The 15,161-nt window shown below is 55.5% G+C and overlaps 1 protein-coding gene across 3 annotated transcripts in view; it reads left to right on the forward strand.

Annotated features, from left to right (window-relative positions):
* IGF2 (insulin like growth factor 2) overlaps positions 1-15,139 on the forward strand; it is a 35,597-nt gene extending 20,458 nt beyond the window's left edge. Inside the window, exons 1-4 of one of the 3 annotated variants that reach the window (XM_014959922.1) lie at positions 183-577; positions 7,067-7,229; positions 14,065-14,231; positions 14,680-15,139. In XM_014959922.1, coding sequence (XP_014815408.1) covers positions 443-577; positions 7,067-7,229; positions 14,065-14,231; positions 14,680-14,922 — 708 coding nt within the window. In that variant the 5' untranslated portion in view covers positions 183-442 and the 3' untranslated portion in view covers positions 14,923-15,139. Of the gene's footprint in view, positions 1-182; positions 578-619; positions 6,738-7,066; positions 7,230-14,064; positions 14,232-14,679 lie in introns of those variants that run through there. The other 2 variants (XM_014959924.1, XM_014959923.1) reach the window with 2 other exon arrangements.
* The last annotated feature ends 22 nt before the right edge of the window (positions 15,140-15,161 follow it).

Raw genomic sequence — 15,161 nt, forward strand, 5'->3', positions numbered from 1 at the left:
GGCGTGCGGGGGCCGGGCGGCGGGGCCGGGGCTATGCGAGGTCACGGGCAGGGCTGCGCGGCCGCTGGCCGCCCCTGGCCCTCCCTGCGGTGCCGGGGCTGTTTGGGGAGCGGGGAGGCGGCCGGCGCGGCGCGGGGCAGGGACAGAGAGTTCCGCGGCTCCGCGGAGCGGGGAGATTGTTAAACTCATCTTCTGCAAAACACTGCGGCGCGTTGGGTCTCGGAGGGATAAAAATACGGAGAGGAAAAACAAGAAAGCACAGCCAAAATGGAGTGAGAGTTAATGGTTGGCATGCAGCCTTCGACTTTGTGTGATTTTTTTTATTTTTTATTTTTTTTCCCCTCCTTCTTCCTTCCCAGTTGCTTTCCCCTACAGTAATTGTTTTAAGAGCGCAACTTGGAAAGGTTTTAGCACTCTGTTGAGCAGTAGGGAATTGGGGCACATGAGGAAACTCGGATTTAGCGTAACTGTACCAGCAGATGTGGCTGCCTCGCCTCCAGCCAGTGGTACTTTAGCAGGGCTGCTGATACGCCAGGTCTTGCTGAGGCGGCGTGGAGCAATCGAGTGTAAAAACAAGGTTTGTGTGGGTGGTTTTAAATAGACACCTCGGGAGAAACGCTGCTTTCAACCCTCCAGTCGAGGCTTCCTCTCCAAAGTCTCTAGTTTTCTTCCAAATGCCGGGATGTGTTTGGGAGGCCAAGGCCTGGTTTTCTTTTCGTTTATTTGTTGTCGTGTTGCGCGTGTCTGTGTTTTTTCCTTTGACTTCGCAGAGCGCAGCCTGTTGGGTTTATTGTTCCTCCTCTTGCCTTGATTTAGAGTGGAGTTGAGGAGCCCGGGTCGTGGGGTTTTGTGAGGGTGACTTTGTGCTAAGGACATCTGGAGGAATAAAACTGACTGACACTTCTGATTTGAGCTTCACTGAGCTGTTCTGGACCCAACTTGACAATTTTGGTGGGGGTGAATGGGTCAGAGCTGTAAATCTTGCTCCATGTTGTCGACACCCACACAAGTTCACTCAGCCTTTCAAAGGGGCTATCCTGGCTCCTGTGAAAATTCATTAAGGGATAAAAGATTTGACACTGCGGGTCCCCTCCTACCGCCACATGAAATTTGAGAGCCAAAATGTGTCTGCGTGTGTGTCCCAGTGCCTTTTCTGACAGGTGATCCTTTTTGCAGCCCGGCTGGAGGGCTGCTGCTTTGACCAGGCAACCCAGAGGTGTCAGTGCGTGTCTTCCCATTGATTCCTGTAGGCTTAGGAGCAAGCCCGGCTTGCCCCGCAGAGCACCAGAGCAAAAGCATTTCTGTACTTTTCTTTTTTTAAGTAAAGCAAACACAGCAGGTGAGGTCTTATTTTTAGAGAGACCGAGGAGTTGGTGTGTTTCCAGCAGTGCATACGAGCACTGTAAGTGGCCCACCCTCTCCCCATTCGTGTCCTGGGACTGACCTCCCCAATCCTCCTTTGGCTTGTCTTTGCTTTTAAAGGCTGCCGTGTGCCTTTACGGGGTGAAGAGATACTGGCTTCCCTAAACGTGTTTGCGTGAGGGGTCAGGAGAGGTGGGGGCCACCAGGGGAAGAAATCTGCCTTAGCGTGTCAGCCTGGCTCAGAAAGGGTTAAAGCTGCTCTGCCAAGACATAAAGCAAGTTCAACGTGTTGTGGGAATATCACTTGCCAGTAGACTCCAGTCACCACAATTTCTGATTTAACAGCTTAACTTGCTGTTAACTTTCCCTGATACACTCCAGGTTTTGGATGGGAATGCAGAAAGGAGAGAGGAACAATAAAGAAAGGAGTTAAGTGAGGCTACTAAAATGGACTTAAATCCCTTCCCTGGGTCCTGCCAGCTGTCTTTAGAAGAGTTAAGCAAGATTGCATTTCCTTTTTTTTATGCAATAAATCAAATGTTTCTGGGCTGCATACCAAAATTTGTGCAATACGTTCTTACTCCCCAGTGGGGTGAGTAAATGGTACTGAATACCCCATTCACCTTTTTCAGCTTGATTTTTCCACAGCTCCGGGAGTCCCTGCTGCAGCCCCGGTACCCGCGGGGCGCAGGCGGCGCTCCCCTGCCCGCCCCGGCCCCCGTCCCGCCGGCGGAGGGGACAGGAGTCCCTCCTGTGCTCGCAGGACGGGAGGCAGAAAGGTGACCCCCGGCGCGGGACGGAGTGGGCTGCTGATGGGGACGAGCAGTGAAGACAAAAAAGCGAGGGCTAAAAATAGCAGCAGCATTGCCAACCTCAGCCATATAAATGTCATGCGAGCCAGGTGCCAGTAATCAGGAGGGGTTTTTTTATTTTTTTCCAAGCACGAGCTAAACAGCAAAACCCCTGCTCCTGGGTCTGTTTTGTTGGGCTGACGGCTCGATGATCGAAAGTTTTGTGTTTTGAAGCTTGCTCCTTCCAAGCTGTGCGTTGGAAATCTCATCCTCTCTCTTTTAGATGAAAAGGGAGGCTCTTCTGCAGCGCAGCGCTCGGTGGCTCCTCTCCCTGTGGGTACCACTGGGCGCCTCATCCCAGTCACTCTGCCCAAGAGGCAGCCCCGGGGTGGTTTTTGGCTGCCAAGGCACCTGCCTCTCCCCGCCAGCCTCTGCTGGCCCTTTGCAACTTGGCACCTCAGGGCGTTGTGGCCCTGCGCCCTGTGTGAGGTTGCCCGTGGACTGGTGTGGTGCTCGCTCGGCACGTGGGAGGTTGGCGCAGGTCCTTCAGCGATCGAGTCAGCTCCCTGCTCTCCTGGGGCTGCCCTCTGAGAGGTGTAACGCAGAGGGACCATCAGCATCTCTGGCGGGCAGTCATCGGTGTAGCAGGACATCAGTCTGCCCGCTGTATTTTGGAGGGGTGGAGGGTGGTGGAGGCTAGGATGCACAAACTGGGGTTTTCTCCTCCTGCACACGCCGCTGGGTTTGGGTTGATGACTTTTTGCTGTGCTCCCTTTTAAACGCTGCACTGCTCCACAAAGAAGTGAGATATTTTTTTTTTTCTTTTTGCTGTCCAAATCCAAATTTTGCAGACTGGGCCATCTGTCAATTCCCTCCTACGTTGTTCTGTTCATATTAAATTGTAATGAAGGCCAGACTGAAGAAGGAATTAGGTCAGACAGGAGGTTTAGTCTCTGTTTTTGGGGAGACGTTTGTTGCCCAAGAGAGGCACAGTGGTTTGGTTGGCTCAGCACAAGCCTGGATGCAAGGGATGCCTGAGCTGTCCTCCGAGATTTGGCAACAGGACCTTGTAGCACATTGTGGCCTCTTGGCCCGTGACTCCCCAGCAGCTGGACAGAAGTTGTCGATCCAACTGAATGCAGCAAATCCTGAAAAAACCTTTCATGGCCTCAGGCAGGAGGGTGGCTCCGCTGCAGACTTGCCCTCGGGCTCGCTCCTGCCACACCACAGCTGCACCAAGGGGACCTTTTCTGTTGGCATGTCCCTGCTGGCTGTGGGCTGCTGAGAAGTTTTTGGTGGCCCCTGGCCACGGGTGCAGCAGCCTGTGCTGTGTTGGGGAACGCTCAGGAGTCCCAAGGCAGCCAGGAGCATCCCATGCACAGCAGCTCATGGCTGAGCTGGCTTCCACAGCAGCCTGGCAAGGAGAGGCCAGCATCGTGCTCCAATGGCTTGTCTGAGCCTCTCCTGTGCCCAGAAGGCTGCTCTCATGGGCGATTCCTGGGATGGTACAGGGCATCTGTGCATCCAAGAAATTCCTCTTGCATCACCTTCTTGCATGCTGAGTGGGGTCTGAGTCCTTGTTAGGGGGAATCTGGTGCTCACCTGGCATGCCTCATGCAGCTGTTCCCACTACCCCCAGTTTAAAAAAAAGCATCCTGAAGCGTTTGAGCTGTCTGCGGGCACGTAAGGAGGAATGGCAGGCGGCATGGCTGATTGAACCCGCTTTGGCAAGAATGAACTTTTGGGTGTAGCCTCTCTCCTAGTGGACACAGGACCCTGTACCTTAGGAAAGCAGCCCGCTTACCTCTCACTGGCTTACACCCGTTACCTCTCACGCCAGAGACACTTTCTAATAAAAACGGAAGGGTTTTCCAGCCATTGGTGTGGAAATTTACTCCTGTCCCATAGCTGAGGGCTCTGTGCCTGTCCTAATGCTTGGAGTAGAAACCAAAAGCAGTGCTGTCCCACGCTTCAGTGCAGAGTGAATGCTCAGAGGGATTCATAGGGCTTTAACTCACGATGCTGAAGAGGATTTGGTCATGACAACTGAAGCTGTGTGCAAGCCGTGCAGCTGACATGGTGCTTGCACCGGGCCACGGGCTGTGGGTACCCAGCCATGCTGTGACACCCTGTTTTGGGAAGCAGTGCCTGCTCTGGCAGCTGCACCATGAGCTCTTCTGCATGGGTGCTGCTCATCCCTGATAAAGAGAAGTGAGAGGAGGGAAAGATCAATTGATGTGCTGTGCTGGTGATGGCCCCCCCAGGAGCCTGTCTCACCTTTGGGTGAAGCCTGGGGGCTTTTCCTCTGCTGGGTCTGTAGGGCCAAAGTGTGAGGGAGGGGCTTACAGGGTTGGGTTGCAGCTCCATCAAGCTGGAGAGAAAATGCAGCACCAGGTAGTAAATAAAGATTCTTTTTACTTTGCTGCCTGGTTTCTCATTACATGGAGGGAGCGGACAGACGGCAAGGTGACAGTGGTGCAAAGGGCTGGTGGCTGATGCAGGAGAAAAGGGGGACTTCATGACATCACACACCTCCACGTCAGCCCTGGATGACACCATTTAGACCCTGCCTGTCCTCAGGGGAGCTTCCTGGCTGGAGTTACGGGGTGAGTGGGCACCCTACAAGAGACCGCAGTGGAGGCAGGAGGGCTGCCAGGGGCCACCTTGTGTGGGTTGTGCAGGAGCAGGTCTTTTCTGAGCATCGCAAGTTTTTTTCCACAGAAGGTATCAGGTCTCCCCAGCATCAGATATCGCCCCGCCAACAAAACCTCACTCTCCCCTTGCTTCAGAGCATCTCATCCCTTTCTTTGCACTGGATGTGGAGGAAAAATGCGTTAGTCACCCCTGCAACTGAGGAAGCTCCTTCTGGGGGGACCGGCTGTAGTTTGTGGGAGGCCAGTGCGCAGGCTGCTCGTTAGCCACAGCGCTTGCAGCCAGTGTGAGCCTAATTGGGGACGGGGGATTATTTGGGTGCCCTCAAGTCCCACATCAGCAGCTTCGGTGGCGGCACTGGTTGGTGTGCGTCTGCTGCTCTGGCAATGAGCTGCCGGTGCTACCTGCACCCCAGAGACACCAGCAATCAGGATTTGCACGTAAAAAAATAGGGAAAAAGAAAGAAAAAAGGTGAAGGAGCAGGATCATTACTGTCTTTCTGTCTTGTCAGTTGGAGATCCGGCTGCTGATGCTGTAGCACCAGGGGCATGACTCAAGCAGCGCAGGTGATGCTGCAGTCACGCTGAGGGGGCCCAGTAAATACCTGTTGGCCACTCGATAAAAAAAATCAAAGTGAAAGAGTGTTAGTGGCAAAACACTGCAGCTTGGCAATGTGGTGCAATCACAGCCTGGTGCTGTCCCTCTCTGTGGCACCATCCATGGTGCCATAGACCAAAGCCCCCAGGGTGGGATGAAAGGAGACTGGTGCTACTGGAAAAGCTGGTCCTGATCCCATTGTATGCCGGTTTGAGCCTGGTTTGTTCCCAGTGCTGCTGCCTCTCTTTTCCTGAGCTCTGGAGAGCTTTTGCCAGCCTTGCTGGTCTCTGCCAGGACAGGCTGAGTTATATGATGGACATCAAAGCTTGTGTGTGGGGGGTTGCCCCCCTCAGCCCACCCAGACCTTGCTGCCTCCATTTTGGCTTTTCTTGCTGCTGATCCCTGTCCTCCTGCCACTCAGACGAACTCACGACTTGTAAGCACAGCACATTTCTAGCAGTGACAATCTGAGCTACGTGCTAGTAAAAAATTGGTAGCAAGGGTGGCTTTATTGCTGGCAGGACCGTAGCAGGGCCCCGGGGGAGCTGGGCTAATTTCCTGGCTGTGCTGCAGACTTCCCCTGTGACCTTGGGCAAGTCATTTAATCTATCCTGGGCTTCGGCTCCATCTCCGAGCATCCCGGGGGGGTGAGGTAATATTCATTAACTGATATTATTCTAGAGTTGCTCAGATGCTATAGTGATGAGGGCTGGATGTGAAACCCAGCGTCTTGGCTGAGTGTTAGTGGGGAGAGGGGATGCTCTGCTTGTGATTCAGCATTGCCCATGCCAGCTACTGTTTTCCCACACTTCTCCTCATTTTGAGCTGATCTGTCTGGCCACCATTGTTATTTGGCTGTGTGTATACAGTGATGCTAATCACTGAGGGACTCGAATGCTTTGAACCATTCACGGATGTTGCTTCATGCAGTGATGCAACAGCACCCTCGCTTTACACCTGCAGAAGCTGAGATGGAGGTAAAGATGTTTGCTGGAGCAGAGTCAGAGGAAATCTTTGGGTTAGTTAGCAAATATCCAGGGAGTTTCTTTTTTAATCCTCGGTGCTGGCTGATACCCCCTCGGCCTTTCTTGGTGATGCCTCAGGCGTGTTTCCCGTGGGACCGCTCCGCTCCTGAGGGATGTCTTCTCGGTCCCAGCTCTCGTCAGCAAACATGGCTTGTGCAATCAGCCCCTTGATTGCCCGAGCCTCGGCCGTGCGGGTCTCTCACACGCTGGGGGTGAAGGCCACTGCTCCCTGGCAAAACCCAGCTTTCCTCAAAAGCAGCTCTAGGACAGGTTGGAACTTCATTTCTGCTGTGGGGGAACACGCGTTCAGGTAGGGCATGAAAACCTGTCATCAGAAGTAAAAAAAAATAAAAAAATCACCCTGTTGAGAGAGCACGGGGAATAAAAGCCTTTCAGAGCTCAGCTGAAGTGGGATTTTCCAATGGAAAAACCGCTTCAATGCAAACCTTGTCTGGCCGGAGCGGCTGACCGGCGAGGCCGAGCGCAGGGAACCAGCCTCACCCCGTCCTTCCCTGCAACATCCCAACGCTCCGGGCATCAAACCCCCGGCGTGCTGGGGGCTGGGGGGTGTGCGATGCCCGGGGGAGGTGGCAGAGAGGGGTCTCTCACGCCGTGTTAACGCTGTGCCTCTCTCCCCAGGTGCAGAGGATGTGTGCGGCGAGGCGGATGCTGCTGCTGCTCCTGGCTTTCCTGGCCTACGCCTTGGATTCGGCCGCGGCGTACGGCACGGCGGAGACCCTCTGCGGCGGGGAGCTGGTGGACACGCTGCAATTCGTCTGCGGGGACAGGGGCTTCTACTTCAGTAAGTGCCAGGCAACTGCTGGCGGCAGGCGGGATGCTGCCCCCACACCATGCATGTCTTCGGGGCGGCCGGGCTGGGAGGGAAAGGAGGGATTTCCCAGCGTGGTGCTGCTTGTGATTGCCTTGTACAGGGTGATGGGTGAGGAGAGGAGCGAGAAAAGCCGTGTGCTCAAGGTGATGTGCACCCATCTTGCACCAGTTTTGGGGACTCTCTGGTCCCATGGGGAAACTGAGTCCTGCATTCGATGCTTGGGAAACTCATGTCGCTGGGGAGCCGTGGGTGATTGGCTCACCAGTGATGCGGGCAAGTCATTAAACTAATGAGGATGTCTGCAGCCAGCTTGGGTCCTTGCTTATTTTTAAACCTTGCTGCCCATGTGCTGCATCCTGAGAGCAGGCGGGAGCTGAGCACTCCCTCTGTCTAGGCAGGCTTTGCTTGGGTATAGCAGCAGCTTCTGGGCTCCTCCCAAAATATGCTTTGTTGTCTCCTGGCTGCCTGCTGGTGAACCTGTTGCTGAAAGGTGATGTCTAACCCTTGTGCAGTGCAGTTAGTGCAAAAAAACGCAGCATTGCTGTTGTCCACAGAGTGCAGGTGCCTTCCGTACAGTTGGCTGTGGTGGCCTTTCCACCAGGATACTGAGGGGGTTTGGACCGTTGGCACCAGCAATGCAACGGCTTAACTGGTAAATGGGGAGGAGGAGGAGTACACCAGTAACAATGGATGCTCAGTAATCTGTAGGTGAAGGTGTCTCAAGTGTTACAGCTTGTTCTGGTGTTTTGGTGTCCTTCTCTGCTTGGCAGAAGGAAGACCCTGTGTCTGGCTGCCCACTGAGGACTGAACCACAGAGTGACTGAGTACAGGAAAGATGCAAATCCAGACAGGGGGGAAGAGGGTGGAGATCCCACCTGCACATGGTGCCATGCATTTGGCAGGCTTGCCTCTGCCTTGAGAAAGGGAATTTAAAAGTCTCTTTCAAGGAACAGGGTGTTTTTTGGAGCAGTGGAGTCGAGAGTCATCTTCCCTCTCGTCCCCATCTGCCTGTGCAGTGAACACGGCGCTGCAAAGGTAGGAGAAAACCCTGGATGTCCCTTCCCAGCCTGGATGATCAGGCAGACTTGGCTGATGGGGCAGGGAGAAGCGCAGGGGTCCTACATCCAGCAGCAACCAGTGCTAGGGCTGTGTAATTTTGGGCAGGCAGTTGGGCTGCAGGTGGCTTTGCAACTACCTGGGGGAGATGGCCCTGCCTGTCCCAGCTGAGCAGTGGGATGTTTTCATGGCTCCCCCGGCTGTTGCGGGCAAGTGGCACTTTTGGGGATGCCCTGGGCATGCTTCCTTCCTCTCACTGAGTCCTTCCTCTTCTCATCTCCCCTTCCACCTTTCCTCCACCAACGAGCCCTGCGCTGGAGCTCGGCCAAGGTGGTGGGTCCAGGGCTGGCCTTACTGGTGCGGTGAGGAGGTGAACCCCTCTCACGCTCTCACACCTCTTCTGTTCCCTCTATATATAGAGGAGCATCCATCTCCCTCCCGTGGTTTCTCTTCCCTCCTCCCCCTCTCTGGGGATGAAAAGGAATGGGGCTTTTGTTTTATGGACAAACTGACCTCCTTTCACCTCAAATAACCCAGCCACCCAGGCCAAAATAAAAACACTTTTGAAGGCAGACAAGTCGCTTGGTGCCAAGTGGCAAGTTTGGTGTTTGCAAGGGCATTCTTCCTTTCTTTTTTTCTTTTTTTTTTTTTGTCCTGTCCCATCCTCCCTTCTTTATGAATATTTCTGGGGTATCCAGGTGCTGGGGCATGAAGCAAAGTTCCCCCCAGTCCCATATTTTAACCCCTTTGGCATCTGGCCAACCTGTGCCACGCAGGGCAGGAGACACTTGGGTGATGGCTCTACTTGATGAAGGGTTTGGACATCCCCAGCTCACCTCGTTTTTTCCATTTGTTCCATCAGTTGGCTTCATCTTCACTCCTAAACCTTCATGGACACACTATTGCCACCATATAGGCTAAATAGGCTCAATAAATCATGTTTGATTTATTGACCCTATTGTGGGTTTATGTCTTAAAACCGGGATTGGGTTTGTCATGAGCACTTCTCAGCATGGGATGTGGGACCAGATGAGCAGCCTGCTCTAATGCAGCCATTCATATGAGAAGCAAATGGCTTGGGCAGCCTTGTCCTGCAGGTTCAGGTGGGCCCTGCTTTCTGGGCAGGGCTTGTTGAAAGCATCCGACTGGTAATCTTGGAGAAAAAAAAAAAGGTATGAAAATCCATTATCAGTTTTCTGCTTCAGCAGTGATTTAAGCACTTGAACAACGCTCTACATTTGTACAAGGGAGCACTTAGCTAGCTCTGAAATACAGCGCTGTTTGCATCCATACAAGCGGATGCAGCGTACCGACGGTGTTCCATCCCCCTGGCATCTGGCAACAGGGGAAATATGCAACTTTGACTGAGGAAGTTGCACCCCCTGATAACTGGGATGCCCATCTGTCTGCTGGCATGGGGTGAGTCCTGGTCCCCAGATGCCCTTGGAGGCATGGTGGCTGGCAGGTGCTTGGGGCTGAGGATGTCGCAGCTGTCTCTGAGAGCTGCAAAAGAGCTGCACCCACAGGGACTGGGATGTGGCAGCACCAGAGTTACCCAGCCGTGGCACCCAGCGTGGGGGTGGCGATGGTGATGGTGATGTGCACCACACCAGCCCCGTGCCACATCCCAGGGATGCTTGGCCAAGCTACGGCTGCGGCCATGAGTGCTTTACTCTCCACCTCTGCCGTGATTCCTCTGTGACTTCTAAGGTTTTTGGGGCTGGCTCACAGGTGCCGTCAGGGCGGTGGCATCCCGCTGCGGCTCTGCTGCAGGGTTGGGAGCCCCTCTCCCTGCTCCCTGGCACCCACTCCAGGGGCGGCGGAGGGATGCTGAGCGCAGCCCCCAGTGAAAAAAGCGGGGCAGGTCGAGAGGAAGCCCCAGCCACGAAGTTGCTGTCATGCACTGCTGGCGGGGAGGGCAGAAGGGGCTGCAGGGGGAGAGGCGTCCGACTTCTCTGTAAACAACAGCTCCTGTTTCCTCCTTTCCAACAGCTGATAAGAATTTAGCTCTTTGCAGCCGCTTGTGCTGACGGGGCACATTCTTGCGCGCCCGCCGCTCCTCCGAATAATACTAGGAAAAAGCAGGGGGGAAAGCGCGGTGCCGGGGTGGGGGAGGGCCAGGCTGGGGGCACTGGGACGGGGCCCGGCGCTGCACAAAGGCCCCCTTGTTGCTCCCGACATTCCTGCGACAGGGGCGCGGGGACTGTTTACACCCAAAGTCCCCTTCCACTCGGCTTGCTGCCTGATTGATCGGAGGAGAAGAGGGGACCCTGCCAGGGTGGCACCAGCACCGTGCACCCCTCCCCGTGGGCATCCATCCGGCTCCGGTGAGGGTAGGGAGCCCGGAGTGGCAGGGTGGCGATGCCAGGGACTCTTCTGTCCCCTCGCGGCCGTGCCACCACCTCCAGCGCGGAGCTGCAGGTACGCGGCCTCTGGGTGCTCCCAGAAACAGATTTGGCTTCGCACCGCCACTGGGATGCCCAGGTCTCCCTGATGGGATAGCCTGCTGCCGGCTGGGAATAACCCTGGATAGGGGTGGGAATAACCCTGGGTAGCCGGAGGGCTTTGCATCGCCGGGCTTTGCATCACCGCAGAGCTGCGGGAGGTTTTGGTGGAGCACAATTTGGGGAAAAAGAGAGCACCAGCCGTTCATTGAAGGCTGAGAGGAAGCTCGTTTCCTCGGGAGGAGGAGGTCATTGCTGCCATGGGAAGTGGCTCGCGCACGCAGCCCGCACAGCTTTCTCCTGTGGGCGAGGGATGGAGTGGCTGAACCCTTCCCGGGTTTGGCAGCGGCGGTAAATTGAGATGCCAGCCGTGGGCAAAAGCCAGGAGATTCAACCTTTAGTCCGTGCGTAAATCGTGTTATGGAACAAACACTTTTCCCAATCCAGGTCAGCAGTGATATTGCCGTTAACCAGAAACGGCCTGGCATCCCTTCCCTGGGTTGTTGTCTCCAGGTACTTTCTGGGACTACATCTCTCTTTGTTATGTTTGCCTATTTTTATTTTTTTATTTTTTTTTCCCTAAAGTAACTCTCCCACAGAGGATTGTATTGGCATTTGGCGAGATCCGTACGGACAATTATGTAATGGGGAAATGTGCCCTCTCGGAGCGTCGCAGCGGAGCTGGCAGCGGCACCAGCAAGGGGAGAACAGCACGCAGCAGCTTTATGCAAGAGAGAAGGGGCAGGGCTGTGGGGCCGGGGGCTGTGGCTGTGCCCCCCGGCCGGGCAGGGGCAGCCAGCGGGGAGGAAGGGGCAGTGCCACCTCCGTGGTCCCTGCCGGGAGCTGGCCCGGGCAGTGCCACACCTGCGCTGCTGTCATCCCACCACGCGCTCCCACGGCAGAAAGTGCCCTTGATGGCCAGGAGGTGAAAACGGTCCCGCTTTGCTTGTTGTTTTCCACCCCTCCCTCTTCTTTCCAAACAAAACACATAGCTGCAAGCGGGCAACTTCTGTTTTCAAGAGGAGACGTGTAACCTTCCAAAACCTCAACTTCTCCCTCAACCGTGCGTGTCATCACTTGTGCAACCTTCTGTTCAGCAGGAGTGTGAACGCAGCCCTCTGGGGATGTGCTAGCGAGAGGGGGTGACTTGAATTTTTTCTCTTTTCCTTCCAAACTCTCCTTCTGCCCGTGGTTGGGATGCCTTTCTGGAGCAGCCTAGTGCTTCAGCAACCTGCCACATGTGCAGGTTTGGGTGCTGAGCGGGGTTGATATGTGGTGCAGGGTGTCGGTGGCAGCGCAGGTCTCCCATGGACCTCACCAGGCATTGCATGCCTGTAGAAGAACACAGGCAGGTGGCTCCTCTCCCCTGTGTCCCTCAGGCATTGCCACCTGGTTTGCCTGCGCTCCATGCACCTGCCTTTCAAGGGAGGGCCCCGTCCAGCGTGCTTGTTGGCCACAAGCATTTATAGAGAGAAAATTAAACTCCTAACAGTGCTCCTTCTCCTATACCAAGAGGGAACTGTCCTTCTCACCTTCCTGTGGGGCTGGCTAAAGGTCACGCCTGAAATTTTTCCAGAGAAAGAGAAAAAGGAAAGGAGGGTGGTGGCGCAGGGGGGGTGAATGTGGAGAACAGAGCATTTTAAACGGGTCCCGAAGGCGGGCTGCGTGCTATGAGTCAGCTGCCCCATCCCCTGCACCCTGATGCCGCGTTTGCTCTGGTGACCTCCAGGTGCGATGGCGATGCACCGGCATGGAGCAGAGGGCTGCCCTCTGACGGGGGCAAGGCTGGATTTAACAGGGCGCGGGTGCCACGATGCTTTGCTGTTGCAGAGCCCGTGGTGAGGAACAGGAGCGGGGTTTTGGAGGGCTGCATTGCACACATGGGGCTGCATTCCCGTGCAGGGCTGCATTGCCCATCCGTTTTTGCCTTGCGCATACGGGGCTGCTCTTCACACACGGGGTTGCATTGCATGCATGGAACTCCTGCGCTTTGTGCTTTGTCCTGAGGCTCTTTGGGTGGGCACCCAGGTGGGATATGCCCTCAGGAAATTAGCCAGCAGCTGCAAGCCAGGGCCCTTAAATCTTAATGAAGGCCAAACACCTGAGTGCCCGCTTCATCTGGAGCACATGGGGGGATTGCGGGTCATGCAGTGGGGCCAACATGGACCATTTTGTGCATTCCCACAGGCTGGCTGGGAGACGGGGGCTTGGCCAAGCGTGGCAAAGCGAACAGCGTTAGGCATTGCTCACTCTCAATTTTTCCCACTCCCAAATTTTCCTGGCCGGGACATGGTACCAGATCCTGTTTGCAAGCCCCACTGGTCCTGGCCTCTGCTCCCCTCCTTTGGAGCACCTTGCACTGGGAAGAGGTGCTCACGGCAGCCTGCAGAGCCCCTGCCATAAACCCCACAACAGCCCAAGCACATAACATGCTGTGCATGAAAACACAGAGAAAATCCTTTCTTTTTGGGATGGTTTACGTTTTGGAAGTTGCAATTCCCAAGCGAATTTGTTTTGCATCAGAAATTCAAATTTGCCCATCTCTTTTATTACAAGAAGGGGAGGAAACCCAGTAAAACTCATGTAAGCTGTTCCTCCAGAGTGCTTTGGCAGCCATTGAGCGGTGACATGAAATGCACTTGCTTGTTGCTGCTCCGGACACGGGCTTTCGCATCCTTCCGCAGGCAGAAACGGGAGAGGAATCCTTATTAAAAGATTAAGTTTAATAGCTATTCTTGGCGGGTGCAAGAGCCTGTATTCTTTCTGCAGCTGTCTCAGAGCTGTCCCATCTGGTAAAATTTAGCCGCCTTGGTTCGCTTCACCTGCCTGAGCGTCGACCCGACAGAGGGAGGTTGGCAGCCGCAGCACCACGCTGCTTCTTTCTAACAAAACTCACTTGCCAGGATCAACATCAGAGATGGTGGCAGGAATCGGCGCAGCCCTGGCAGCCGGGCTGGCCTCGAGGTTCCTCGCTTTAGCTGCGCCCGAAAAGGCCACCCATGCCGGAGATATAGGAGGGGAATAAATCACTGCGGTATAAAGTGCCTGTAATTAGCGCTGCGCACACGCAGGAAGCCCTGTTGGCATCAACAGCGTTTGTCTGGGAAAGCCTTAATGTGAAATTCAGCTGGTTTGCGGGCGCGTGTCGGCTGGTTTGGGAGAAGCACTGCTATTTTTGAAATGTGTGGGACCAACCAGGCTCCGGTGGCTGGTGGAGGGATGCCTGCGAGGGGATGGGTGCCGTGGAGTGAGGAAGAGGGTCCGGTCCGTGTTGGTGGCTAACGTGAGGGTCTCTGTGGTTGCAGGTAGACCGGTGGGACGAAATAACCGGCGGATCAACCGAGGGATCGTGGAGGAGTGCTGCTTTCGGAGCTGCGACCTGGCTCTGCTGGAAACCTACTGCGCCAAGTCTGTCAAGTCCGAGCGCGACCTCTCTGCCACCTCCCTGGCGGGCCTGCCGGCGCTCAGCAAGGTAGGGGGGCTCCTCCAGGATGGTGACCCTTCCCCAAAATAAATAGCAAGGTGGGAAGGACACGGGTGGGAAAGAACAACCCCCAGCTCCAAAGTCTGCTGCTTCTGCGGAGCCTTTGAGAGATGGCTGCTCTTAGCAACTCATGCCAAACACCCTGCAGAAAGTCAGCTTTTAATAAAGTGAGGGATCAGAGGTGGGCTGAATCATAAATCATAGAACAGTTTGGGTTGGAAGGGACCTTTAAAGGTCATTAGTCCACGCCCCCTGCAATGAGCAGGGACTTCAACTAGATCAGGTTGCTTGGAACCCCATCCAAGCTGACCGTGACTGTTTCCAGGGATGGGGCAATGTTTCCATGGGATGGATAGAGCTCAAAGAGGGGAACCCCCGTCTGGAGGGCAAGGCAAGCTTGTGGTGAGGTTGACATTGCCGTCCTGTCCCCTTGCAGGAGAGCTTCCAGAAGCCCTCACACACCAAGTACTCCAAGTATGAAGTGTGGCAGAAGAAGAGCTCCCAGCGGCTGCAGCGGGAGGTGCCCGGCATCCTGCGAGCTCGCCGGTACCGGTGGCAGGCCGAGGGGCTGCAAGCGGCTGAGGAAGCCAAGGCGCTGCACCGTCCCCTCATCTCCCTGCCCAGCCAGAGGCCCCCGGCAGCACGAGCCTCCCCCGAAACGGCCGGCCCCCAGAAATGAACCCTGACCGGCCATCTCGATTTTTGATCTCCCGGGGGAGGGCGGGAGGACTGGCGAGACCTGGCCCCCGAGCCCCTCCGTCCCCGGGGCCGTTGAGCCGAGGAGCGGGGCGGCCGGGGCACCCTCACGCCGCTCCGGCCCCAACCAAACAACTGACACAGCAAGGAGGGGATGGCGGCGAGCAGCGCCGCTCCTGCGGCATCGTCCTTTCGGGGGGGGGGGGGGGGGTGTTGTGTTGC

The sequence above is a fragment of the Calidris pugnax genome, unplaced genomic scaffold (assembly GCF_001431845.1).
Source record: "Calidris pugnax isolate Ruff unplaced genomic scaffold, ASM143184v1 scaffold435, whole genome shotgun sequence".
NCBI lineage: Eukaryota > Metazoa > Chordata > Aves > Charadriiformes > Scolopacidae > Calidris > Calidris pugnax.